The sequence below is a fragment of the Oryzias latipes genome, chromosome 8 (assembly GCF_002234675.1).
Source record: "Oryzias latipes chromosome 8, ASM223467v1".
Lineage (NCBI taxonomy): Eukaryota > Metazoa > Chordata > Actinopteri > Beloniformes > Adrianichthyidae > Oryzias > Oryzias latipes.
Genome location: NC_019866.2, coordinates 12,814,907 through 12,829,470, shown reverse-complemented (window position 1 = coordinate 12,829,470; position 14,564 = coordinate 12,814,907). Strand labels below are relative to the sequence as shown.

The 14,564-nt window shown below is 45.5% G+C and overlaps 3 protein-coding genes across 4 annotated transcripts in view; 1 reads left to right on the top strand and 2 right to left on the bottom strand.

Annotated features, from left to right (window-relative positions):
- Nucleotides 1-166: 166 nt before the first annotated feature.
- LOC101164061 (tectonin beta-propeller repeat-containing protein 1) lies at nucleotides 167-8,891 on the bottom strand. Its single transcript, XM_011478241.3, has 26 exons — nucleotides 8,736-8,891; nucleotides 8,469-8,564; nucleotides 7,127-7,358; nucleotides 6,871-7,053; nucleotides 6,646-6,768; nucleotides 6,452-6,574; nucleotides 5,849-6,023; nucleotides 5,599-5,699; nucleotides 5,419-5,520; nucleotides 4,819-4,946; nucleotides 4,167-4,747; nucleotides 3,979-4,094; nucleotides 3,747-3,902; nucleotides 3,516-3,665; nucleotides 3,287-3,444; nucleotides 3,028-3,149; nucleotides 2,623-2,710; nucleotides 2,444-2,540; nucleotides 2,298-2,377; nucleotides 2,172-2,228; nucleotides 1,926-2,100; nucleotides 1,709-1,844; nucleotides 1,355-1,447; nucleotides 1,172-1,278; nucleotides 984-1,103; nucleotides 167-910 (listed from the first exon to the last, which is right to left on the bottom strand). The coding sequence occupies exons 3-26, from the start codon at nucleotides 7,349-7,351 to the stop codon at nucleotides 779-781; spliced, it is 3,528 nt and encodes a 1,175-aa protein (XP_011476543.1). The 5' UTR covers nucleotides 7,352-7,358; nucleotides 8,469-8,564; nucleotides 8,736-8,891; the 3' UTR covers nucleotides 167-778.
- Nucleotides 8,892-10,613: 1,722 nt separating this feature from the next.
- bri3 (brain protein I3) lies at nucleotides 10,614-13,918 on the top strand. Its single transcript, XM_004071471.4, has 3 exons — nucleotides 10,614-11,177; nucleotides 11,856-11,964; nucleotides 12,902-13,918. Exons 1-3 carry the CDS (start codon nucleotides 11,030-11,032, stop codon nucleotides 13,032-13,034), a joined length of 390 nt encoding a protein of 129 aa, XP_004071519.1. The 5' UTR covers nucleotides 10,614-11,029; the 3' UTR covers nucleotides 13,035-13,918.
- Nucleotides 13,513-14,564, bottom strand: part of LOC101163820 (brain-specific angiogenesis inhibitor 1-associated protein 2-like protein 1) — a 26,619-nt gene continuing 25,567 nt past the window's right edge. For both annotated transcript variants that reach the window (XM_011478237.3, XM_011478239.3), the window contains exon 14: nucleotides 13,513-14,541. In XM_011478237.3, the coding sequence (XP_011476539.1) occupies nucleotides 14,469-14,541 (73 nt within the window). In that variant the 3' untranslated portion in view covers nucleotides 13,513-14,468. The remainder of the gene's footprint in view (nucleotides 14,542-14,564) is intronic.

Genomic DNA, 14,564 nt, shown 5'->3' with positions numbered 1-14,564 from the left:
CAGTCCAGATGAAAAGTTAAATCATTTTTTTCTATACTGACTTTCAGTCCAGAGACAAAACAGTGTTTTTGGTTTAAAGTTAGAAAAACAAATCTAGATTTTTCTGGTTCATAAACCCCTTTCCCTTCATTTCAAAGATTTGTTAGCATATTAACTCCAAGGGGCGTCGAGCACATTCAGACTTTAATTTAGCATCTCCATGATTGTGCGGCTGGGTTGCGTTCACAGCCGCCGTGGCTCTCAATGGTTCCAGTGACCAGATTCTTCTTCCAGCAGGAAGAAGGTTTTATTGCAGGGCAGCGAAGTGTTCCCACACAGGAAAAAGAGTTAGATCTTGAAAAAAAAGCCCTCAGAAGGCATGTTGTAGTGGACTGGGAGAGAGGGGACAAAAATAAAGAACACACTAAAGCAAACACAAACTGAGAAACACTTCAACCAACAAATCCTCTGAATTGAAACCACATGCAAACAAACGACAGATTTCAGGCTGCAGCAGCCATGACTGTAAATTAGCCCTTCACTGAAATGCCTCCTCACGTTGGGTGAATAAATAAAAGCTATTGCTCCGTCCCATGATTCCTAGCAGTCGTACAGACACACACATGCACCCCCTTTTGCTGAATCCAGGAAACCCAGCCAGGCTCCAACACTCATCCACTCGTCCAGAACTGTCCGGTTGTGCGGTCCCTCCACACGAAGGGGAATTAGGGAATGATTCCAGGAGGCGAACGCAGATCCAGGCACAAACGGGGCCAGAGGAAGACGGCGGCAACGTTGACTACACACACACGGCACTCCCGTTCACCGTTCTCTGCGGGGCTGGGCTGCGGGCTGGCCCCAGCGGAGGAGGGTGGGGACTCCGAGGCGCCTCCACCGAGTTCCCCCTCACGCTGATGTGCTCCCAGCCTCCCTGGAAGCCACAACATGGGTTATGCAAAGCCATGAAAAGCTGACTGAAAGCAGATGAGAGGGCAGGAACCTACCCCTATGCCGTAGTCCCAGGACTGGCCCTTGGGCTGCATGGGCCCCACACCCACCCTATGGCAGACTGCTCCTGGAGTCTCCGCGGGGAAGCCTGGAATTCCATCAGCAATGACCCAAACCTGGAAAGACGCGAGCATCTGATCAAACCTCACAGTGAGAAGAAGACTGCAGGTTCCACAGCACCCACCTGGTCCAGCGGGCCCACCGAGACTTTGGTGACGTTGTTCGAGATGAGCTCCCAGGCAGACCCCTGGGGGTAGCTGGGGGTGAGGCCCTGTCTGTACCACAGGTTACCTGTTGAAGGTGGAATTTCAACTCAGCTTCTTCACTTTAATTCAGACAGGAAGCTGCTGAGATTAATGTTCCTCACTGTTTTCATCCACAGCGAAGACGGACGTCCGTCCAACCGACAGCTGTCTGAGGGTCTGTCTCAGAGGGGAGGGGATGTGGTACCAGCATTCTCCTGCAGGGGGAGACAACAAAACATGCTGTTTGAAAAGAGCCTATTTAGGTGGGTCACAGGCTCTCTGCTCAAGAGTTCTCAGCAAGGGGGAGGTGAAAGGGGGTGGGGTTGCTCCTGTTGCTCTACAGGGCTATGTCTTTTTGATTTTGGCCAAAAACAAAATAATCATAATTACAATATCATTGGAAAGGCTTTTACAAGAGATCAATAGATGATCGGAGGGGGACTTTAAAGAGACTTCCTGTCTCTGTGACCTCTGACCTGCAGGGTTTTGCGGCGACACGGATCCCCTGTAAAACACGGCTCCATCCCTGGCGATGGCCCACACCTGGTTGGCTCCACCAATGGAGATGGATTTGAAGGGTTGGTCTGTGCCCACGTGGAGCCAGGAGCCGCCCTGAAGTCAGACACACGGCAGATGAGAAATTCCCGACAGGAACCCGGAGCTGCCCAACGGGTTGGAACTTTGTCCCCTCACCGCGGGATTCTGGGGGGTCACCCCCAGCCGACACAGCACATCTCCCTTGTCGCTGATGGCCCACACAGGGACCTGCTCCATCCGGCTCTGGGCCAGACAGGGCATGATGGAGATGTCACTCAGGCGGATGGGCGGGACCTGCTTCCACGGGCCTCTCACGGTGATCTTACACTTCCTGAACAGCACAGATGATGTGTTGCCATAGAAACGGCAAATGGATAAATGAATAGGCGTACGAGCGTGTACCTGGTCCATCGTCTGCGCCTGACAAAGTCCTTCATAGTTTTGTGGCCGTGAAACGTCCTGTGTGATGGAGAGGGGGGTAAACGGGGGCAGAAATGGGTCTTTGTGGCGTTCAAAAGAGCTGCTTACGTGGGGAAGTCTGCCGCGTACTGCCACCCCTCTTTGTCCGTCCCGCCAGGGACTCTGTCGTCCACGGTCCATTCTGACACCTAAATCGGAGTCCACTTCAGAGAGCGGCGCACAAAACCCAACAGAACCGGCAGAAATCGACCTACCCATGACCACTGCGGGGAAGGAGGGGTGGTGTTGGCTTTGGTGCACTCCTTCAGCCCGCCTTCATCGCTCCACATGGGCCGGTCGGTGGGAAGTCCTCTGAAGGCGCCAAAAGACACATCAAGCTTTCTGGACCAGATCGCCTAACGAGACTCACAACAAGGCTTTCCAAAGGTCCTACTTGTCGGTGTATCCGGTCACGGGGTTCCACCTCTGATTCTCATACACGTGCACGCTCCTGACATCGGATTGCTCATGGGTCTGGGCGACTGCGAGGAACGGATACAGACGGGTCTTCAGGCGTGCACATAAATCTACAGTTACACACGTGAATGTGTGCGTTTTAAAGCAGCAACAGATGGCAGAAACTTGAACTGCTGACATGGGACCTGTCACCACCGTGTCCACATTTAAAACATGCCTGTCCTCCCAGCCAGCAGTTTGCGTGCACTTCTTTTCTGCTTCATCTTTCTAAGAAATGGCTCTAGCAGCACTCAGATCTGCAGCAGCAAGTGTCGTTTTGTGGTTGTTTGCTATTTAGTCAAAGCTAAAGTGAAGTGTTAGCTCTCTCCGGGACTTGTGTTACCCGCATTGGGCCCACAGTGTCCGGTGTAGACCCAGGCGGTGCCGTCCCACCCGACACCCCACACCAGCCCCAGACTGTTAGACTCTACACAGCGCAGGTGACCCGGGACCTGCCGCCAAAACCTGCAGCACCACACAGCGGAAAGCACCCAGCGTTAGCCTGTTAGCACATGTTAGCGTGATAGACACATGCAGGCAGAGAAGAACGTCGGAAATGCGCAGCGGACGGGACAGAAGGCCGGACTTTCGGTCAGCCTCACATGAGGTCACAGGGCATGGCGTTGGCGGAGGCTTCCAGGGAGAAGCACGGCTCGTGGACCATGAGGTCTCCCTTTGTGGTGGTGGACCACACAGCCTGTCTGGATGGGGGTCCTGCGATGCCTCGACCCTTGCAGCAGGAGCCGGACAGCAGCTCCAACTGCAGCAAAGCAAAGACGCGACGTCGGCTTCAAAGTGTCAAACTCTGAGAAGTGTGTGGTTCTGACTCACCCAGTTGTTCATGTCCTGCTCCGTTTGGGCCGCCAAGACCAGAGGCCACCTCTGTTTGGTCCTCTCTGCTGTGTACAGGGCAAAGGCGAAGTGGTCGTCTCGTAGCAGCGGCACCAGCGCCGTCACTTCATGTATGAACACGTGGAGATACTGAAACGAGGAGTTGAAGATGTTTCATCTTCCTGCTGCTATAGGAACTCGTCTGCTTGTGACAAGCTGAGGAAAACCCACCTTTTTCTCATCATACTGTGTGTAATAAACAAAGAAAATGCTGTCTTTCCTGCCGTCAGGTCTGGTGGATTGCTCCAGGGCGACGCCCACGTCCAGCCAGCGCTGCGGCTTCCAGTCTCTCCACCATCGCAGGGAGCCTTTCCGAACCCACACCGACTGGGAAACAAAACCAGAAAGGAACGTGAGAAAGTGGCTCCGATTCACGCATGAGCCATCGACACAACACCCTCACGTTGCTTCTCTCCAGGGGTTTCTTGCTGATCTCCTGTCGGGGTTCCGTTTGCTGAGGCTGCTCGCTCCAGGCTGCCGACTGGACCGGAGTCAGGGACAAGGAGCTGGGGAGAGGTCCTGGAGGAGAAACACATATTTCCAGAGGAAGAAACAAAAGGAGCTGGAGATGCTTTAGTTCCTTTTCCTCACCAGAAGGACTTAGCCAGCTGATCTGCGAGCCCACGTCCACGTCGCAGCCTCCGCCGGAGATCCAGGCCCACACTGGCCCGTCCTCCTCCCCGACCCGTTGCGAGCCCTCCAGAGTCCCCAAATCGTAGGTGATGGCTGCAGGAGTGTCGCTCAACAAGCGTCCCGACACCTGTGCGTTCCGAGCCGCCTCCGCCCCCTCCAGGTCTACATTCATCCACGGGACATCTGCAGCTTGAGGCGTTGGGAGGACCGGGGCTGGGGGCAGAAGCTCCTCACCCTCTTCTTGGAGGGCCTCTGTGACAGTGGCTGGCTGCACCACAGGCCTGTCCCGGTCAGAGACCAGGCTGTTGATGAAGCTGTCACTGGCAGGGATGAAAGCTTTCGGGGCATCTTGTTGGGAGGCTGAGACTGAGACTTTCCCTTCTTGGGATGAGACTACAGAGGAGGCTTCTGCCTCCGTGACTGGGGTGTCTACAGGGCTGTGAGGGTCTGTAGGTCCAAACTCTGAGTCTGAGTCGGTGCAGCTGAGCACTGAGCCTTGAGAGGCCTCGGTCAGCGGGCCGCTCAGCTCACAATCCTCCCTTTGGGAACAAGAACACAACTTTAAAAGTGGGGCTAAACATCTGTGCGTTTCAGGAGATTCAGGACAGACCTGGGTGGAATAACCTCCTTACTGCTGCCCCACTGTGCAGACACGGGAATCCAGCCATTTCCACTTGGCTCTGACAGAGTCACACCCATCCTAAAATACAAGCCACGGTCCTCCCCCACCGCCCACACCTGACGGAGGAGCAGCAGAGCAACACACAGAGTATCATTTTCAGCTAGCAAATGTGAAACATAAAAACTATTCAGACAAAGTTTTCAAAGACTATCGGAGGCAGAAACAGGACGCAGGTAGCTGTGACTTTATAAGGACAAACGGGGTAAGGGGGGCTCCTGCCGCCTTTCCAATAACTGCAACCGTGAAATATGAAATATGGGATACGATGACGACGGCTTGGCCAGCTTCTAATTAGGGAGACTCCCATATGTCAGGCCCCAGGGAATACAGTTTACGGATATATAAGGCTGGAGTCGCTGCTGCTGGGACGTTGGCTGGGCCGCCAGGCCTTACTCATGTTACAGGGCAGTCGCAGTGTGAGTCTGAAGGCAGGATGGGGGGAGGACGTTTGAAAAAAAATCCTGTGACAAAGCAGCAAAAGCTGAGCGCCTGTTTGTGTTCTGATGCCTTCAACCAAACGCCATTAACCTGATCGTTTAGCCCGACGTCCACCATCATCATCTCCCCGCCGATGCTGATCCAGCCGGAGCCACAGGGGTTGTGGGAGTTCACCCCGCGCCTGAACCACACCTAGAAACACCCGAGCAGATGAGTAAAATAAAGCCAGCTGGGCTGCAGGGCACAAACACGGGAGGAGGAGTTGCTCACCTTGTAGTCTTTAGTCACCACCCAAACCACGCTGACTCCAACAGACACGTGGAGCGCTTCGATCTCTTTCCCCGGCGGTTCCACATCTACCCAGGAAGTCCCTGACAGAAGACGAATAGATTCATCTCACCAATGCACAAAACTCATCATTTTAAAAATGTTTTATGAGAAAACGATCTCATGGAAGTGGAGACAAACGGGGGTATTTGGGAGATACTTAGGAAATAAATGTGTTACACTGAATGCTGACCAGTTGGGCTGTCCAGGCTCAGGCCGGTGCGGACCAGCAGGTTCCCGTCCCACAGTAAAGCCCACAGAAGGTCCCCCGGGCCTGCTGATAACTGAGCAACCTCTTTGGGCACTTCAATTTCTTCCCAGCTGGTTCCCTCTGGGACACGAGGGTGGATGCCCTCTCTGAACCACACCTGCAGGCCAAATGGGGGGCTTTGTGAGGAATTCATTTCATTAAAACACGTGGATTAAACTACAAAAAGCGGAGAAATGTATTCTCCCACATGTCTAACACCTCAATTTTAACCTTTTACCATGTGATGATTGAAGTCACACTGCCATCTAGTGGCCAAAAATGAAAATTATCCCTACCTGCAGTTAAATTCTGTTCTTAACACAATACTTTTTTGAAAATAAAATCTCTAAAATACTTTAAAAGGCACCTTTAAAACCCTTATTGGAAATAACTAAATTTTTCAATTATTCACATTCTAACCTGTGATCTGAATGTTCTATATCATAATGTTTTTAACGTTTAGAATTTGGTTTCTTAAAACATAATATGTAGCGTAAGCTTCACATAGTTCCACCTAAGCCCATGTAGTGGGTCTAAAAAACTGACCTGTCCTTGTTGCGTCACCCCCCAGAGATAAGGATACCTCCCAGACTGGTCGCTCATCTCCCATCCTCCACAGCTGATGTCACAGAGTGGCAGTGGGGGCTTCCTGGGATTTTCCAGGGGGATCTGCAGAAAAGAAGTGTTGACCAAAATCTGTGGAAATCTCAAAAAGTGAGAAGAAGGGAGGTTTTACAGACTTTCGCCCAGGTTCCTTGTGCTGTATATCTTCTATAACGGATCCATCGCCTCCGGCGGACGCAAGAGTTCCACTTTTTCTCTGGAGAGAAGTTTGCTGGGAAATCAACAGCGTACTCCCAGCCCTGAGGAGAAAAGAGTGTGCAACCAAAAGGTTTCGATTTGATTAATAAAATGACAAGGAAAACAGAAGAACAAACAACAAAAGAGTCCAGAGTTGTTCTCACCCCGGTCTGGCTGGGTTCCCCCCCACAGCTCTGATCCACGTACCAGTCTCCCTCCCACTCCCAGCTGCGGGAGGGGAGCTGGAAGCTGTGGAGCGGCTGGGGATTCATCCCAGTCACATCGCTCCACGGCCAGCGGTCAGTGGGGAGCAGCACATCAGTGAAGCCGTCCACAGGGTTCCACCGCTAAAAGCATGCAACACGGCTTTAGCGGCACTAACACACACTTTTGCGCACAACATCGATTTGTGCGTCTGACCTGGTTCTCATAGGTCTCCTCCCGGTAGCGGATGGGGGTCTCGCTGGGGATTATATTCAGGTAAACATGATGATCACAGCCGATGCCCCAGCAGCGGTCCTTCCCCGCCGTGACCCGCTTCAGCTCCAGCAGCATGTCGTCAGCGCGCACCCAGCTCTGGCCGGCTGTGGAGAGGCTGTACACCCTGCCGTACACATCCACGGCCCACAGCAGAGTGATCGGCATGGTGGTCCTTTAACAGAGGTTTAGAGAGCAAGCATTTTCTAAAGATGACTGTTGTACATTTAAGGCACTTTCGAAACCTTTATGTAGATAATTCAAAATTCAGTTGCTTTAAATATGGTAGTTTATAATAAAGGGATACTTTAAAAATAATGCTAGACAATATTTTTCTATTGTTCAAAAAGTGTAAAATGTTGCAGATTATGCATAAATGATTTAGTTTAGTATTATTTTTTAAATCTATTTGAATTCTTTAGCCACAAATATCAAATAATCTAAATTGAATTGTAGCATTAGGTAATTCATGGTTTAAAAAGCTCATAAAAAAGGTATTTAATTCCAAAAATTATGGAAATAATGCAGGAAATATTATTTGCCTCAACTTAATATTAGAGGTCAACAATAGAGTAAGAATTGTGCATTTTTTCTTGTTTAATTACTCTTGACTGTTTTTAGGGCAATCAAGGGATTAAACAGTGCTTACATAAAAAAGCTATTTCTATGAAATATCTTCTAATCTATCAAGCAAAATAACTGAATTTGTCACAATTTCTGCAGTTTAAACTTCTAGTTATGTGAAATCAGTTTTAGAAACCAACACAATTTATTTTTAATTTGAAATTCGACCCAAAAAATCATATTCAATCAGGATTTGAAATCAGATTGTCAAATGGTAAATGAAAACAAATATGTTCAGTAGTGTTGATTTGATACATAAGTACTTTGTATTTATTCAGGTCCCCATGTAATATGTTGTACCTTATAAATAAAGTTGGATTTGAATGGGGGGGACTCCTTTATTTTGACTTTTTTTTTAAAACCGGAACATCCGTTTTTTTTATTTTTACGCTAACTTGACTGCTGCTCTCTTGACTGACACTAATCCGTCAGATCGTAGACAGACAGTGCTCCGTTACATTTAGGCCTTCATTTATCCCTTTCCCATAAAAAAAACATTATTCTTTTAAAAGTTAGAAGTTTATTCAAAATTAACACAGAAAATTGGTTTAGGGATGTAAATGAAAATGTTGTAAAACGACGCCAAACAGACGTTACGTACAGACGTAGCAGTTTACGTACTCACGTAAAGAACATCTATTGGTGTCAAAAGGGAGCGTACCTGAATACTTAAGATCCTCTGTTGTCAAGGAAATAGCAAGTAACGCGTCATGATATCAGGTGCAGCAAGCGATACATGCCGGCTCCCTGTCGCAGGCTGAAAGACATTCAAAGACACAGACATGTCGATGAATTTGATCATGCTAGCATCATGGCAACACAGAATGACTGACCGGGCTCACTGTCGTAAAGTCTGTATAAGCTGTTTACATCTTACTGCCGCAGGAGAACAATTAAAAACGTTCAAAGACAGGAGGTCTATACTCACGCATGCTGCTCGGCTGCGAACATCACCTCTTATGGAAACAAAAAAAAGGAAAACCGTTCATGCAAACCAAGGAATTTGATTCATATTCTGGACCAGAGACTTGCCCCGTCCAACTCCGGCTCCACAACAGGAAATGGAGGAAGTGCGTCCCTGATTGGCTCAAAATCAGCGTGAGTGAGGGATCTCCGCCTCTGATTGGTCAAAGGTGGAGCTCTTTAGATTTTTTTTCCGACCGCTGCAAACCAAAGGACATATTTTAAATATTCATTCGGTGTCAGATTAATTATTGAAGCGCATGGCAGGTGTCTCTTGTTTGGTTGTAGTTTTGAGCACAGCATTAGCATTGAAAACAAATGTTTAAAAGACAACTACAGAAACCAATGAGAGAAATGAACATCCTTTGGAAAAAACGTCCATTTACATCAATAAATTCATAAAACAAACACAGAGCAGCAGTCATAGTTAAATACATTGATGGGCAAGTACCTGTGGAATTTAGTTTACCACATAAACACTAAGATAAAAACAAATGTTTGCAAGCCAAAGGAAAAAAAAAACTTGCACCTGCATTAACTTCAAAATAAAGTATGCGGTTGAAAATAACAAAGAAGTTATGAAAAGTCTTATTTAAAATAAAAAAGAAAAAGTTTATAAATATATGTATGTATGTATGTATGTATGTACATATATATATATATACATAACTAAAATAGTATAGGATAGTTTATATATCCTTACTAAAATCTGGCTGTCAAAGGCCAGTGCTGAATTATTAATCCACGCTTTTATAACATCTAGAATTTTACATTATATATATATATATATATATATATATATATATATATATATATATATATATATATATATATATATATATATATATATATATATATATATATATATATATATATATATATATATTACTATTATCTATTTTATGGAGGGAAGCACTTTGAGATGCTTTGTTGCAGGAAAAGTGCTATACAACTTAACTTGAATTTGAATATAAAGATATGAGCCTTTTTCAAAATACGAAATATTTCATAACTTTTCTTACATGACTATTTTTCAAAATAAAAGACCCTGTGGTGTATTTTACTTTAGGATTATCTCAATGCAGTAAATGTAGAAGGCAGTGAATTTTGTTGTCAGAATTGATCACAAAAAAACCCCATACAGTTTATTAACCAATTGTGGGGCATCCCTGCCAGAAAATTGAAAAAGTAAAACTAATTCAAAGATAAGTCAGTGACCTTTATTGTTTATTTTAACCATAAGGCAAACCTAACATCCTTACATTTGTTTAAAAAAAATAGATCTACTTTAATCTGGTGCTTACTGACTGATTTTCTGCAGTATGCAACACACAAAAATCTGTCACAATGTTTTACTTCAGCTTGTGATACATATTGCCTTTCAACTGTTTATGAATGAGAAAAATTGATGCCACTTTTTTTTGTTTTGTTTTTTACTTTACAGGTAAAAACATTAAAAAAATTTTTTTATTTTCTTTAACCAGAGAGCCACAATGGACGGGTAAAAGAGACACTTGTGGCTCTGGAGGTGCTGACCCCTGACCTAAAGTGTTTGTGAACAAAGTTTTGCCTTTCTGACATCACTCATGTTTCATTAAAGCCTATTCTCCTTTAGGATGTTTGAAAAATACTAGCATGTTTACATTGGTGAGTCATAATTTCTACATTTTGTTAAGTTTGATTTGTTTTAAGTAAATTTCGATTGATTGAAGTGATGTCTAGATTTGAATGTTCTTCTATTATCTGGCAGAAAAAGGGGGACATGTTTCTTCAGCTTGTTTGTGTGAAAATGCTTTCTCTTTCTCTTTAAGAAGACCCGTGAGTGCGCGCATGCGCACCACAGCTCCATCACATGATTCGTCTCTTGTGACAATCAGCCAGAAAGGGAAAGCCTTTCTGACTTTCCAGCTAAAATATAAAGCGCTGTTATGACACATAGCTGCTGTTTTGGTATTGAAGGACCAACTTCAAGGGGAGGAAATGAAGTTACGTTGACATTTCCTGCCTAACTCGCATCATTCCGGTCTTTATATTTGGGACAGCCAGCGGAAACCAAAGGTTATTGCGTCGCTTGTGACTAAGTTGGCGCATGGAGAGGGACAAAGTTTCGTTTCTGCGCTGCGTGTTTTCTTTATTTGTGTCGCCCCCGTGCGTTTGCCGCCTTCGTGTAGCTCGTCGAGTTTAGAAGTTTAAGGATTTTCGAGCCGTTTTCGCTGTGAAAAGACTGAGTCGAGTTGAGGACACCCTACGTCCCTAGAGATGGTGGACAGTAAACCTCTGATTCAGGACAGACCTCCCGCCTACAACGCAGTTCCCGGGGCGTATGAATACGGCCCGCAGCCGCAGCACGGCTACGGAGCCATCCCCGCCGCGGGCCCGCCACCCTACCAGTTCCCCGATGGCCGTGGTAACTACATTTTTTTTATTTTATGTTCTCTTCTTCTTGCCTTCTTTCTACATCACACACCAAACCAGAAAAAGTTTCCAAATTAGTCGTAAAATCTGATCTGTGTTTCTACTTCCGCGTTTTTCGGAAAGAAAATTTGAAAACATCGTGTTTTGACTCGAACTTTTTAGCCCTTAATCACATAATCAAAACAAGAAAAATACTCATAAAAGTGCTTTCATCTGGGTTAACATGTTCAGTTAGATAAGTTGGAATTTAGGTTAAACTTTCACTAACTTTATTGCAGTTGCTGACCTTTCCAAATTTCTTTTGGGGAACTTAACAGCAAAAAGTAGGCCAATGTCCTCCTGATTTTTGTGTTGATTAGACCTACTTTTTGTCTATGAACAACACATGTACTTGTAAATTTTTCTACGGTAAAACCCTTGACATCTTATTTTATATATATATGGTGACACAGGCATTGGTTCTCTAACTCTTCAAATCATCACATCCCAACTCTTCTAGTTTCATGAAATGTCTTGTTTACAGAGTTTTTCCTGCAGGTCAAAGCCCTTTAGAGCAGATGCATATCTCCTCTCCGTTTATTTATATATTTTTGAATATGATTGATTTGACCCCAGGACTGCATTTATTTGTGTTCTGTGACTAATAATCTTCTTTGTTTCCCCCCCCCAGCGTTCCCGTCAGCCCAAATGGGCCCTGCTGTTTCCCAGCAGCCCTGCGTTGGGACCTACGCCATCATCCAGCCCTCGGTAGTGGTGGTGGGAGGTTGTCCTGCGTGCAGGTGAGGACAAAGCACCCGTCCGTCCCCTCCCTGGACGTTAACGTCTCCTCCACGTCAGCTGTCAGTAAAGATAAGACAGGCCAGCATGACTCGGTTGACTTTCTCTGCGGCGCGTCAACTTCCTGTCCCGTCAGCTGACTTCATCCTCCAGACATGTGACAGGAGCCTTTGGGGGCAAAGGTCACATTCATGTCAAGTTTGGGGTTAATTTTTTCGTCAGTTAAAAAATGATGTTTTTTTTTTTCTGGCTGAGCGTCTGCGGCTTTCATATGGAAGTTGGTGGGGTGACTCTGCTTACTGATTAACCGCGACACTTCTGGTTTATGCAGAAATAGCAGAACTAGCTACAAATTAACATAGAGATAAAGCAGCTGTACACGAAAAAAATCTGTTTGATTTGTTTGGTCGGTTTTTGAAAAAATCAGGGCACATGCACCATGTTTAGCCTCTGAGACTATTATTATTATTATTATTATTATTAATTTTTGGACAAAACTAGTTTCCATTTAGGTTAATTCCCTCATGACGCCATCAGCAGATTTTCTCACACTGCTCGTCATGAGACCGCTGTTAGAACTTTGTTTACAACCAACTTCTGTTTTGTCTGTTACAAAAATGACCTTTAACATTCATAGTCATGCAGATTTAAATCTTAACTCCTTTAAACTCAAAGTGAGGCACTGTAAAGTTATCACCTTTAAGTTGTTTTCCTCAGTTTTTAATAAAAAAAAAAGGGCTTTCACTGTTTAACTCTAAAGAGCGATTTTACGTTGTTTTGCTGATTCAGAGATGAAAGTAAAGGCTGCGTGTTGTGATCAGAGCAGAAATAAAGATAAAGAAGGGGAAATTCCAGCTTTCCAGTGATCTGAATGTGATGTCACAGCTTCCAGAAACCCAAAGGTGGTTTTCAAAATAAAACTCCTGTTTTGCTCTGCAGAGTGGGGGTCTTGGAAGACGACTTCACCTGCTTGGGGATCCTGTGTGCCATCTTCTTCTTCCCGTTGGGCATCCTCTTCTGCTTCGCGCTGCGCCAGAGAAGGTGTCCCAACTGCGGCGCCACCTTTGGTTAAAGGGACCAAACTGCAGCTCTCTCTCACGCACCAGTCCTGCATTTTTCTTTTTCTTTTTTTAATGTTGCATCAAATTGTTTAAACACATTCTAGAAATGTTTCCAAGAATTGTGCGAGTTTTTCCTGCAAGTAAAGGATATGTGGTAGCACACGCTGAGCTTTTTGTCAGTGCCTTCACTACATGCTGACTGATTATTTTTGCATTTCTGCAAGTTTTGGGATTTTTTTCCCCCCATTTTTTTGTGGAGCCATAACAAATTAAGGCAGTTATATTATTTTAAATTGCTAGTACACATTTGCTTTTAGCGAACATTGTAATTGCCATTATTGTACAATTAGTTTTATTTTTAGAAAATGCAGACCACTTTCTGAATTATATTTTTCTTAATGTTTCTACTGAACGGCAAACTTGTTTGAGAAATCCTGTGTTTCTTGGGGCCATTTTCACACCGACGGTTTGAGTTTTCTGCTGGATTTCTTTTTTTTTTTTTTTTTTGGCCAATGCAGACCTCAGGAACATAAGTTTAAATGTGTTTTTTTTTTTTTTAAAGAGTTGCCTCCATCTTGAATAGTTTTTAAAGATGGTATTCAGAGCTTCAATCCAAGAACTATCTGGATCTGATCTCCACTGTGTGACCACCCCATGCTGACAATCAACAGAACGTCTTTGTTCTCACGTCTGTCGGTTTCGTCTTCCATGTCAAAGCATAAGTTTATGTAAAACTAATGGGAAAGTTTCAGGAAAATTTGCTTTAGTAAACACTCTGCACGCTCTCCTGATGGAGGCTCCTACTTTTATATGAGTTATTGTAATTAAAATGCTACCTGTGTTTGACTTGCATAAAAGGTGCAATCGAATTGAAATAAAAACTTCAATACATGAACTTTTATTGCATGTGTGAATATGGTTGAGGACAAACTGAGCTGTGAGTGTCAGGGGAGCAAATAATGCAACATAATGTCTTCAAAGCTGGTTTATACATAAGGCAAAAGGGTTCAGGAGGCTATAGTCATGTTCAAGTGTCTGTTCACCAGGACAAGCGCTCTCATGTGCCGTTTGACAAAATCCTGAAGGCGAGATGTGAACGGCCAACAGTCCTGGCCTATGGCAACAGTTCAATCAGCCTGCATGATTATGAACAAGCAACAGCAATATAAATATCATTTGAACTATTTGTTTAGATTGCAGGCAGAAATGTGGTGTTGTAGGTCTCACCACCACAGACGCCAATAAACGTAGAAAACATACATGTCATAAATAGCAGTAAATAAAATCCGCCCTAAAACACGGCTGTGTCAGAACGCCGCTGCAGGATGATCCGGGGTTCCGGTGGCGTCACTTTCCCTCAGGACGAGCTGCAGCGCGGTGGTGGCGGAGGACTCGATCAGCTGACCGGGCGGAGGCTGAAGGGAAATCGATTTTGCGAGGACGGGTCAGATGGCTGGAGCGGAACGGTCGTTGGTGACAGTTGGACGTAGCCTCACTGTGGCGAATGGGTTCCCTCCGCTGTGGAGGATGCAGCAGATGAG

What these genes read in the sequence shown, in the direction of transcription:
- LOC101164061 (XM_011478241.3), bottom strand. Translation starts at nt 7,351, where the DNA reads ATGCCGATCACTCTGCTGTGGGCCGTGGATGTGTACGGCAGGGTGTAC. An exon ending in TGGTGACTAAAGACTACAAG is followed by an intron (nt 5,521 to 5,598) that starts GTGAGCAACTCC and finishes GGGTGTTTCTAG; the next exon opens with GTGTGGTTCAGGCGCGGGGT. An exon ending in TGACCCCCCAGAATCCCGCG is followed by an intron (nt 1,845 to 1,925) that starts GTGAGGGGACAA and finishes GTCTGACTTCAG; the next exon opens with GGCGGCTCCTGGCTCCACGT.
- bri3 (XM_004071471.4), top strand. Translation starts at nt 11,030, where the DNA reads ATGGTGGACAGTAAACCTCTGATTCAGGACAGACCTCCCGCCTACAAC. An exon ending in CCAGTTCCCCGATGGCCGTG is followed by an intron (nt 11,178 to 11,855) that starts GTAACTACATTT and finishes TCCCCCCCCCAG; the next exon opens with CGTTCCCGTCAGCCCAAATG. An exon ending in GGAGGTTGTCCTGCGTGCAG is followed by an intron (nt 11,965 to 12,901) that starts GTGAGGACAAAG and finishes TTTGCTCTGCAG; the next exon opens with AGTGGGGGTCTTGGAAGACG.